We start from the raw sequence: 12,083 nt of genomic DNA, 5'->3' as shown, positions 1-12,083 counted from the left end.
ATTTGCAACAGGATAGTCCAGAACAATAATCAAAAAACATACATGGATCAACAACCATAGAAAGCACAAAGAAAGCATAACGGTTAGGCATAAACAAGTTAACAGTCCGAAACGTACAAAACCAAGAATCACTTCAAGAACGCAAACAGGCCAGAATGGGTTGAGGCAGAGACAATAACTGCCATACAAAACAGGGTGTCAACCAGAAAAACAGGCAGAGCAATCACTCAGCACACATGAGACAAACATGTCAATACATCACAAAGACAGAGTGCACAGAGTAGTATAAATAGGGAAATAGGGAACTGATAATAGCAGACAGGTGAAAGTGATCAATAATCAGCAGAGGCAGAACTGATGAGATTAAGGTGATTAGTGGAGCTATCAGAGAGTGTGTGTTGGGAAACATGGTTTGGACTGGGGAGTGTGACAATCTTGCTCCTTCGTTATTTGTTTATCTTGTTTGTAAATGTCCGCACCTCCTCTGAGAGCCAGATATATATGTATATAAAACAAGACTAACAAAGTCTCAGAGGTCCTCCAGTGAGATGTGGTGGTGGCAGGGCAGAAGTGATAAGGTCTTCTGATACTGATATAATAAAATCTCATTAGTTTGCAGATGCATAATTGTCAGAACATCATTGAGATAAGGGAGTAGCTAAATATTAAAATAAATAAATAAATAATATTCATGTGTGAGTACAAAAATCTAGTTAAAATTATTTTCTTTTTTTTAAGTAAATCTGACAATTCAGCAATATTATACCATTATTTGGGTTCCGAAAATACTCAGGACTTTTAATGCCCTCATTCAACCCCATTTTCCCCTCTTACAAACTGTTTATTGCTGCATTGGGTTACACTGTAGATCAAGTGTTGTGAGATTAAGCAACATTTAAACATTTTATGAATCTGTTATTTGTTGAGTTTAAAGGTATCTTACATATATTATTTATGCTTCTTTGGAAGAATCAGCGATATCCAACAAGACCGGGTTATGTTTCCCTTGGCAAGAGCCTATTAGGCACAGGGGGAACTTAAAGTTATTGTACTGATGAAAGAATGAGATTGGATGGGGGTAGTTATCACCCATAAGAGGATGGACTAGGTATTTACTGAGGTTTTTACCTCTTCTTCAGAGCAGCCATGAGAATGAAAATGATCTGCTGCTTACACAGACATTATAGCAAAAGCATCGCTCATCAGGTGCTTTTCTAGAGCATACAGATGAGATGTGAAACGAAACTGGAATGCAAGAGCCATTTAATAGTGTTCATTTCACTGGTTCATGAATAATGGATCTGAGTGCATGACAGCTAGTTTAATTTGTTATTTATTGCTGTTGTAAGTCATTTTCTTTAGTGACTGGAAACAAATCAGGCAGGTTAGAGGATATAGAGGTGTAGCAAGGTCATCTAGTAACAAGATTTAAACTACAGCAGTGTCTTTCCATATTAGCCACAAGAAAGAAGACATGGTTCACCTTGTATTAAATTTCACATCACCAGATTTTACTGTATTCCTGTTACTTTTCCCTCTTATGAGCTTATATGAACTTGGAGGAATAAACCTAGATTGATTTCATTTACATGGAGGTAAAAGATGTAAAAAAAAAGCATCAATGTATTTTGCTGTATTCTTAGGTTTTCTCTACACAGTTTTTTGGTTATGTGACTCACAATACATCACTGTTTTGCTGAGCTTTTTCCAGAATATTTAGCATATCAGGGACAGCATCTGCAGTGAATTTCCACGGCTACTTAGTAATGACAAGGTACAGCAATCGAAAATAACAACAATGGGTGACAATTGCTCAGAGGGATTTTGGCTCTGTGGAAGTATCCCTGAGCTTTTTTTACTTTCTTGCTCATCAGTCTTGACAATTCATGACCAATGTACATTGTGCAACTGGCTTCACATTGTGTAATACTGCTTGTGTAAGCCAATTTAGAAGAGATGCCCTTAACCACTTTTTGTATCACAATCTTTTCCTCTCCAGATGACTGGACAAAAAGTAAGCTCTGATTCCGCAATGCCACCAACACCATTAATTTCACTTACTAACCTGTATGTGGGTGTTGGTAAGAAGAAAAAAACAGATACAAAATGAAAAAAATTATATAGATTTTTTTATATTGAAGGCTATTTGAAGCAAAGGTGCTTGACACTCTAAGCAATAAGGTATCTCCTACACAGAGAACAAAGCAAACAAATCCCAAACCAAGATTACTGTCTTCCTTACCAGAGCTAGAAACATTGCTTTCAAAGTTGAATCTGTCCAGGAATGTCCTGCCAAGTTACTATTGGTTGGCCTCCATTCCTAATGCAGAAAATGCTTCTCTTTCCCCCTATTTACAGCAGCACACATATGCTTGTATGACTGATTCATGTGACTCTAGCCTCTGGAAAAAGATGCAACATTGTAGATCTTGTACAATCTAGAGCAGGTGTCCCCAAAGATAGAGTCTGTTGCCCTGCAAAATCTGAAGGGGGAGGTTCCACACCACTTTTGCAGGTTTTCCTAATTGACCTGTTGACAAAACTACATGACTGTGATACTTCACTTGGACAGCAGAACCATGTACATGAACCTGGACAGCAGAACCATTCACAATATTGTTTCACAATAGCTTTTGATCTCAGCACTAAACTTTTTCTGAAGAATTCATGCAGATTATGTGAAAGCACAGCTAATGTGCTAACTTATGCTCAAGTGTGAAATAAAGCTGCTCTAACATGTCACAAGTAGAAATTCTGTTCAGCTGTGGAATTTGTGAAATTCTGAAATTTTACTTTTAAGTTGCACCTTTACAGCAATAGCCACTGTCTGTGGACTATGGAAAGGAAGGTTAATCATCTTTCACACATATGATGCACATATCAATCATATACAAATTTATGTGGCACAAACATTTTGATTTTTTTTCTTAGAAGTTGTGCCAAAAACAAATCTTCATAAACAGAGTCTTAAGTTATTTCCTTGGTACCATTTTAGCAACTTGTATAAGAGAAACCTTGCAATTTTGCATAAATAGTAGCCCAGAACTTGGAACTGCTCCAATGGCTCTAAGTCAGATCAGGGTGTCCTTGTCTTGGATGGAGGCTAATTGACGCACACTAATCTAGTTTTTGGTACAGGGCCAGCTCTGCACTTTGCTGCAGCCGCTTCTGACGGACGGGGAAGCTGGGTGGAGCCCAGCGCTGCGGAGAAAGTGATGTCAGTATTTACGTTGACAGTGACAGAAAGACCTGTAAAGCGTCTTCTTGATGAAATAGGTCCGTAGTGCGCAAATACAACGTATATAACATTGGCTTTCGGATCTAGCGTAGACCGGACTTATTGTAGATCGGCTATGGATTTTCCTGTTTGTTGCATTCGTCGTGTTTACGAAATAAAAATAGATTTTTTATAACCTCACACAAAGGTCCCCACCTGATGCACATGCTGTGTGTTGTCATTACCCCAACAAGGCGACGCGCGAGAAAGAGCACGGGTGCGCGCTTAGACGTGAGAGTCAGAGCAGGGCAGAAAGGAGCCAGAGAGAGAACGAGAGCGAAAGAGATAGAGAGGGGCGGGGGGAATGAGAGGCAGTGTCTACAGGGCGATAGCAATCTCCCAGTTATCGGCGTGTGTTGCTAAACACTGCTCAGAGTATTAAAGGGGAGAAGACGACCTGGTTGTTGGTAGCGTCATGCTTGCTGCCCTATAAGAGCACTTGATAATTAGGTAAACGCATCGCCAGTCGATGTTGTTGTACGCGTTGGTTGTCGATCATAACCATAACCACCGATGTGTTGGTCAGGATTTTCAACACGGGTATGAACTGGCATTCTACAAATTTGTTTCAGCACCGTGGAGCAGAAGATGGCTTAGCACGCTGGACACTGAAGTCCCATGCAGAGGTTGAGTGACTGAAGCGCTCGCCTCCCCGCTTCTCCTCAGTTCTCTGTCTGCACGATGAGTGTAGCTCTGCAAGATCTGCGGAATAACGTGAGTCCTGCTGTTTCACCCTGCAGCATTCTGAAACTCTTTTCGCTCTGTCGCCCATCTTGCCGTTTTTGAAGCAAAGGAACAGCGACCGACGTAACACTGGGTCGGAGTAATAGTAGTGACCCTATCTAGTCGACCCCAGGTGATTTCATTCTCGTACATATGCAAGATGTGGAACTGCAGATTTGAAGATACGATACTAATTGCGTAGATGACCAGTTTTTCCTGCTTGCACGATTTGCCTACGTGACAGGATAGTCTATAGATGCTTCCAAATTATATTACGTATGGAATTGCATATGTGTCAAATTGCATACTACATATGTTGGATATACGTTATTTTGAGGGGCGAGGCAATATTTGAAGATTTAATCAAACGATGCATCTAAGCACTTACGTTTTGGTTGAGGTCTTTGGCACACGTTCAGCCGTGCGACTACACTATACGCAAAATAAAGTCGCTGGCCAGATTTGGTCAGTTGTGCTATTGCGGTATAATTAGTAAGATAGCTTCCACACAGGATCACAAACGTAAGATTCAAACTCTCTGAAAACAAACTTGTTGCTCACGTAAACGATTCATGTTGACCTCACTCCTCTCATGGTACAACACGGAGTCCTTTCAGTGTGCTCTTACCTTGAGTTTTGGTTTCTTTTGCAAACGAATCCAACTTGTGCAGATTTTTATTCACTCAAAGAGCTATTCCCTGTGGCTAGTTCCCGTGAAAGACGAGCTTCTTGAAGTGGAACAAAATTTAGATAGCGGCATAAGGTTTCCATGGCGACGAGACCGCGGGTTTTACTGTTGGGAGGGAGATAGCAGTGATGTGCATGATCAGCTCGGGCCGAATTTGTGAGTTAGGATATATTGTTACAGAGGGAGCCTGCTGTTATCTCACTGCTAATCTGTTACCTTCTTTCTACCTTGTTAGCTAATACTTGCGGACCTAGGTCACAAAAACTGTTTTGATTTTGACACATTGGGTTTATGACAGAAACATTAAATTGTTGGATGGTTGTTTCTGTAACGGACACCGGATGTTTGTCCGCGGCTGTTGTTGGTACGCCCTGTTTCCGTAATTTGTACGGAACAGGAGGGAAATGGAGCACCCGCTCTAATTAGCGACCGCCCATGATATAAATCAATTAGCCTAATCGCCCCAGATCTAGGGGCATTTATGCTTATATTTATTATGTGCATAGCCACATTTATGAGACCACCAATAAATCCATCAGCTATTCCCTTGAAGTCTTTGCTTTTGGTTTGACTTCTTGTTTACCATTTGAAGTGCAAATATGCTCTACTGAAGCACTAATGATGATGATTACAATCACTGAGATAACGGTTTATTAGGTATACACATTTAATGCACACATATGTAATACACATATGTAATACACACATATATAACAGCGTGTTACACCTCCCTTTGTCCCATTTCATCTCATCCCAGAGATACTGAATGGATTTGGATCTGGGAACTGTGCGGGCCACTAAAGCTGGAAACCCAGTGTGATTGGATGCATTCGGTGACAACATCTGCCTTCTGACATTACCATACTGAGTTTCCTTAGGACATTGCCATGCTGAAGGTGTCCATTCAAGTTTGCAAAAACTCTAGCCATGAAAGGATGAAGTTGGTCAGTGGTGATGTTAACATACATCCTGCAATTCAAGCCGTCTTCAGTGAATATCAGGAGGTCTAATGTGCACCAGGACAACATCTACACCATCAGGCAGCCAGCATTTTGCAAAAGGTACCTCAATTCATCTGACAAGGCAACTTTTACACACCTCAGTGGTCCGCTTTTGATGCCCCTGTTGCCGCTGCAGATGCGCTTTCTTGTTCTTCACTTGACTCGCTCTGCAGCTGTTACAGCACAGCTCAGACAAAGAGCCCTGATTTTCACACAAACACAATGGCTGTCACTCCATCATAAATATGTGGGGGTTTTCATGACAGCACACAGTGCTTTTCAGGGATTTCTTTCTCTCTTCGCATTGTACGAGGGTAGGTGGGTCAGTGCAAAGAAAAGGAGTGTCTGTGTAAATGTGCACAACAAACAAGTTTGTGACAGTAGATGGATATGATGACTAACAGTTATAAAACTGGCATCCTTTATGATATAACTCTGTAACCTACACAGTCCTAACTAACTCTTCCCTTATCAGATGTATGTAAGCAGAGGATGTGAGGGTTGTAGACCTCAAACCTGGTGCTTCATAGAGATGGGTTTCCAGTGATGGGTAGGACATGGATGCGTGATTTTATCCTATTGCAATACACATATTTGATATTGAATATGAATATCTGGTATTGCCTGACTTGTTGTTGATTAATAGAGTAATGGAATATATTGTTATGGTTCAAAATATTTGTTCATGTCATGCTTGCACCTTGCACCTTACACACAGGTACCTCTCATCTTGTCTTCAATAAATCACTCCTGGCACTGCCTTAGCATTTCTGTGTTTAGGCATTGCACTTAGTAAAGCTCCGTAAAATGTATGAGTTGAGTAATATGACTGGCTGAGAACAGATCAATTAATCACCACACCTTTTCAAATGTATTTATATATAACTAACCTATCACTTTTTCCACTTCACCCAACCTTTGTGTGTGCAGAACTTCTGAATATGGTTGATGAAAATAGTGAATGCCTCTTGGACACACCCTTGTGATGTGACCACATGCTGTAGTGCTGAACACAGGACATTATGTGTTGCCTAATGGAAGGGAGTCCAGTGAAGTTTGATCAGTGGTGCATTCAGTCATGACATTCTGCACACCAAAGCTGAAGTCATGTGTGATTTGCCTGATTTCACTGTTTGATTCTCATCATTTTAACCCCTCTGATCCACAATCCAATTTTGCCCACATGTTGACCAGTCATAGATGAGTGACATTTTCTTTAATGCACTTTATTCATTTTCATTTTTGATAACTCTTTAAATCATGACAAGCTAGTCAGGTGAAGCTGGAACAAGCATGCCTACTGCTGACTATCATGCCATGTTTAAGGTCAATAAGATCATCTGATTAGCCCATTCAAAAACTCTGTTCAACAATCCGTGAAGCTAGAAATGCTGGTCTGGTTAATACCACCAACCACAGTCATGCAATGTGTTTGATGTGTCGGACTATATAATTTGTGTGAAAATATGGGGTGCATGTCAAAAATGATCAAATTTATGTATAGATATTGTAGTCCTTCTGTGCAACAGATTATGTTTCATGGGTTCTGAGATTCTGGTGTACTGTGGTTTACTCATTAGGCTACATGCCAGTAATGTTGTTTGGTAATCAGCGCCATTCTAGGGGAGCATATGACGTGTAGTCACGCCATCTCTGTCTTTTGAAAGAGACCGCATTCCTGACAGACAATGACACGGTAAACTCTGACACACAAGAATAGGTCCTTTATAGCTTTTGCTCTTGCTGTGTTGGCATGGCCGTGTCCAAGAACACGCTTCTGTTTTTCTGCATCGAGCTGGAGCTCATGTTTGCCACCTGGATTTGTGTCCTGAGTCACTGAGAGGGAGACTGTTCACGCAGTCTCTGCGCAGCCTGGGTGTGGCGGTGTGGGAAAGAGTGCAGTGGGAGCTCTCTGGAGGTGGAGTGCACTCTCTCTCCTCGACCCCTGCCTGACCCTGGAGGGCTGCTCAGAGCTTGGGAGGGCTGGTGCATCCTGCCTAAGGGTGTGTGAGTGCAGGGAGAGAGCCACACTTTCCTGTGTGTGTGTGTGTGTGTGTGTGTGTGTGTGCGTGTGTGTGTGTGTGTGTGTGTGTGTGTGTGTGAACAAAAATGTGTGCAGGCATCACTGTAGGTCAGTGAGCTAACAGTTCACCTTCACAAGAGTGTAGTCACCAAGGATTTTACAGCCGAAGATGGAGTCGAAGATCACAGTAACTTGTCCACTTTTTTGACAAGGTCTGCGGTTTGCCTGGGTGTCCCATTCAGGATATTTGACTAATGCACTACACTGTCTAAGGCATCAGTCATGGGTTAGAGAAAAATGCGAAGTGTATGCAGGGTTAACACAGCCACCACACAGGCAAGTTTCAATAATGCAGCAGTCATTATTTATGAGTTCATACATGCAGACTTGACGGTCCTGTGTTTATTACACAGACAAACACACACACACATAACTTAGCACATGTATCTTATGGCTTTTCTTTGAATGAAAGAGGTAAGAAAACACCGTTGTTTAAAAACCTGGTGTAAGGTGACTGACATCGGTGCTTTTCTCCATTTGTGTTTGCAAGCAGTGCTCTCTTCTTACATGCACACTTCCCTTTATCGCAGCCATTTGGTGCTCCCCATCTAGAACAGAGTGCGATTTCTCACACCTCCTTCCCCATTCTCCTCATTCTTCTAGCATGTTACTGCCTCTGGTTTTACTTGGTTTCTTGTGGATATTCAGCATTCTGTTGACTACCCACCGCAGTAGGAGAAAGAGAAAGAGGTTTTTGCCAAAGACGTTTATTTCCGTCAAACTAGCAATTATACACTTTTTAAAAATAAGATCACTTCAAATACATTCACATGACATTCAGTGCCAGTCAGAGAGAGAGAGAGACAGAAACAGAAGGGCTACCCTCTGCTTTCAAGATGGATGTGCAGTCTAGGCTGGGCATCCTGTTTGAGACCCTGTGCTTTCAGAATAGAGGTGAGGAAATGTGAGTGATAGAGTTCAGATATTACATCAGTGAAGACCAAACAAGCCCTAGTGTATTAATACTCGACTGAAAAGGGCTAAAACTAGTGAGGTATTTTAAGTAGCCCCACCTCCACAGTATTTGGTTCTAAAGATGAAGAAACCCCCCCAGAGCCATCCGTTCTGCTCCCAGCTCCTCCAGCGTTTGTTCTCCCACCACCTTTTTTTTGCCTTTCCTTCCTTCCCTCTTTCCTCGCTTCCTCTCTCTTTCCCTTTCCCAGGCAGAGAGCACGGCAACCTTGTTGCCCACATGAGTGACATCATTCTGGCTCCCTGGGGGATAGTGTTTGCTACGCTCGCTCACTCTCACTCTCTCTCTCTCTCCCTCTCTCCCCGCGCGCAAAACTCTCCCCATCTCGCTGGTTCTCTCCAAATGCTGATATGCAGGAAGGGCACGAAAGCGCAATCATGACGACGGCGCGAACAAGGCGGAATGATTATAGGACGGGAATGGTGTATGGACACGCGCTCGCTCTCGGAGGATAATGAAGAAACCTCTTTTCATTATCTGCCGCCCACATGCTCGATGTGTGTGAGCGTGTGTACCTGATACACCCTGTCGGTGTGACTAGTTTCAACGCAGGCTTCACTGCATTAAGACAGTGTCTCTTACGTAATGTTTACATAACAAAGGAGGCGTGCTCTGCTGGCTTTTGTTTGCTCTGCCTGTTGGTTTACAGCGGAGAGTGCTCGTGTGAAGTGCATCCGAGTGGCTAACTGCATTGGGACACATTGGCCTGTCAGCCCACAGCAGAATGGCCCTTTGTGCCAAAACAGTAAAGCATTCTGTTTGGCGTACCGTAATGGATGCACCCTCTGCTGGCCAGTGCAAGTTAGTGCGTTCATAGCATAGCAAGCTGACTGAATGAAGTCTTTATGAATGGCGGAAGCAGAGATGTTTCGCAATCGCTTCCTGTGTCGAAGTCATATGTGTTTTGGGTTACTCACAAATATTGGAGCAGCCTGCGGTTCACAAGGGAAATTTATTTCAAGAGATGGGAGAACTGCAGCAGACGGAGCAAAGTGTCAAAAGCTCACTTTCAAAAGTCTCTCCCTCACTGTCTCTCAAACTCTCTAAAACAACTTTCAAAGTTTCTCTCTCTCTCCCTCTCTCTCTCTGTTCTTCTCTCTCTCTCTGTTCTTCTTCTTTCTCTCTCTCTCTCTTTCTTTCTTTCTCTCTCTCTCTCTCTCTCTCTCTCTCTCTCTCTCTCTCTCTCTCTCTCTCTCTCTCTCTCTCTCTCTCTCTCTGGCTTCTGGCAGCTAAGTAGAGAGATGGGCGTTTCCTTCTTTGGAACTTTCTGCTCTTTATTACCATAATGTGTACCAAAAGAAGCATGCCCAAACCCCACTTTTCTTAAGTTTAAATGTATTTTTCTTTGGCCACTTCTGCTATTAGAGCTTCCTTTTCTCTCTTTTTCTTTCTCTCTCTCTCTCTCTCTCTCTCTCTCTCTCTCTCTCTCTCTCTCTCTCTCTCTCTCTCTCTCTCGATCCCCTCCCCCTCCCCGGCAGCTTGGCTCCTGTCTGTCCTCAGACCACTCTTTTCTCTCTCTTTTTCTTTATCTCCTTCTCATACTATTTGTTTGTTCACTCTCACACATTCTTTCTCTTCTTCCTTTGCTTTCCTTCCCTCTCTCTCTCTCCCCGTCTCTCCCCCTCCCTCTTTCTCTTGCTCTCTCTCCTCCTCTGGCAGTCAGGGTTCTGTGTTTACAGTCTTTCTCTGGTCATCAGCAGGAGCGGGTGGTTGCTGCATCGCAGTGGGCCTGTGGTGCGTAAGCGCGTAGACACTTGGTGAAGGTAGGTGCCTGTCAGCTCGCTGCGTTTTCGCCGCCTGATCCGTCCCTGATCAGGGGCACTCTGGCTGCGTGTGGAACCTCATAGTGTGTCGGGAGGTAGGGCAGTGTGGAATAATGGTTCGCTAGGCTCTGTGACCGACCTTGGTTCTTCTGGCTTTGTTTGAGCATGTGTTCATGTGTTGAGACGGGCAGATGCTGTGCTGCGGAGGCCAAGCATGTGGGAGCATTAGAAACAGCCCTGTTGCTGTGACTGATGTGTGTGTGTGTGTGTGTGTGTGTGTGTGTGTGTGTGTGTGTGTGTGTGTGTGTGTGTGTGTGTGTATGTATGTGTGTGTGTGTGACATGCAGAGAGAGGGAAAGTTATAGTATGGGTCTCACCAATGGGGCGAGGAGAGAGGTCATGAATTGAAGAAAAGAGGAAAGGGAGATTGCTGAACCCTGACTTCCTTTATGTGCCACTACTGAGAGCTCAGGCCAGCACTTTTCAGTCTGTCCTCCCACTCACTCTGTTCTTCTCTCTCTCATTGCCTCTCTCTATCTTGTTCTTGTTTTGGGAGACCTTGTTTAACTTGCACAGAGGGTTTGGTAATTAGTATAAGACAGAGTAGTCCGGGTCAGCATTAAAATGTATTGCTGCACCTCTAGTGATTGGCTTTTCAACACATTGAAATCCTAGAACAAGTTATTACAATGTATGTCAACCAGGTTCTGAGATTTCTCCCATTGGTCACCACATCAGACAGTCTTTCTGTATCACGTTTGCATGTGTGTGTGTGGGGGGGGGGGGGGGGGGACTGGAGACAAATAGTTGTTCTGCTGGTGAATTGCCAATACAAATCAAACTAAATATAAAGATGAAGAAAGGTCCCTCAACATTTAGCATATCATTTCATTTCAAGATGTTTCTCTGTCTGTGTGTGTGTGTGTGTGTGTGTGTGTGTGTGTGTGTAGCAATGTCAGAACACTCTGAGCACTTCAAAACCTTTTTGGTCAGCTACCTGAGATGAGCAGTTGGACGTGCACTTCCTCCCTTTTTAAAGCGAGTGGGCTTTTCCTGGGTCAGTCATCAAGTGTGATGCAGGCCTTCAAGAAATGCTTCAGTGAATGGTTGTTTGAGAAGATGTGCAAACATGCACATGTATATATGTGTATGTTTAACTACTTACAGTAGGTGCCAGTATGTGTGGGTGTGTGTCGATGTGTCTGCACATGTGGGTGTGTGCTGGTTCCTTTGTGTGTGTGTGTGTGTGTGTGTGTGTGTGTGTGTATGTGATTATTTTGTGCTCGGACTTGGACCTCGCCCATGACTCCTGGCGTCTTAACGTCTAAGCACCTTCGCTGGAGAGACAAGCTGTGGTGAGGTCCTAACCACTCCTTTACTCTCCCGGTCTCCCTCCTTCTAATTCAGACTGCCCTTAATTCCTGTCACCTCTTGATTGTCTCTGTTGTTCGGTGCCTTGTGCCTGACCTGTGCCCAAGCTTTGCGCTGGCTGCTCTCCTCTGCCTGCATACCAACTCTGCCAAGGGCTACTGCTTGGAGTCACTGCTGCTCTGTAACTACATGAGGACTTGAGCT

General features: G+C 43.4%; 1 protein-coding gene across 3 annotated transcripts in view; it reads left to right on the top strand.

Annotated features, from left to right (window-relative positions):
- Positions 1-3,586: 3,586 nt before the first annotated feature.
- ece2b (endothelin converting enzyme 2b) overlaps positions 3,587-12,083 on the top strand; it is a 37,195-nt gene continuing 28,698 nt past the window's right edge. The window contains exons 1-2 of one of the 3 annotated variants that reach the window (XM_027005744.2): positions 3,587-3,727; positions 3,850-3,991. In XM_027005744.2, the coding sequence (XP_026861545.1) occupies positions 3,959-3,991 (33 nt within the window). In that variant the 5' untranslated portion in view covers positions 3,587-3,727; positions 3,850-3,958. Of the gene's footprint in view, positions 3,728-3,849; positions 3,992-5,445; positions 5,750-10,202; positions 10,509-12,083 lie in introns of those variants that run through there. The other 2 variants (XM_035533930.1, XM_027005746.2) reach the window with 2 other exon arrangements.

The sequence above is a fragment of the Electrophorus electricus genome, chromosome 15 (assembly GCF_013358815.1).
Source record: "Electrophorus electricus isolate fEleEle1 chromosome 15, fEleEle1.pri, whole genome shotgun sequence".
NCBI lineage: Eukaryota > Metazoa > Chordata > Actinopteri > Gymnotiformes > Gymnotidae > Electrophorus > Electrophorus electricus.
This window is presented reverse-complemented; position numbering and strand designations above follow the sequence as displayed.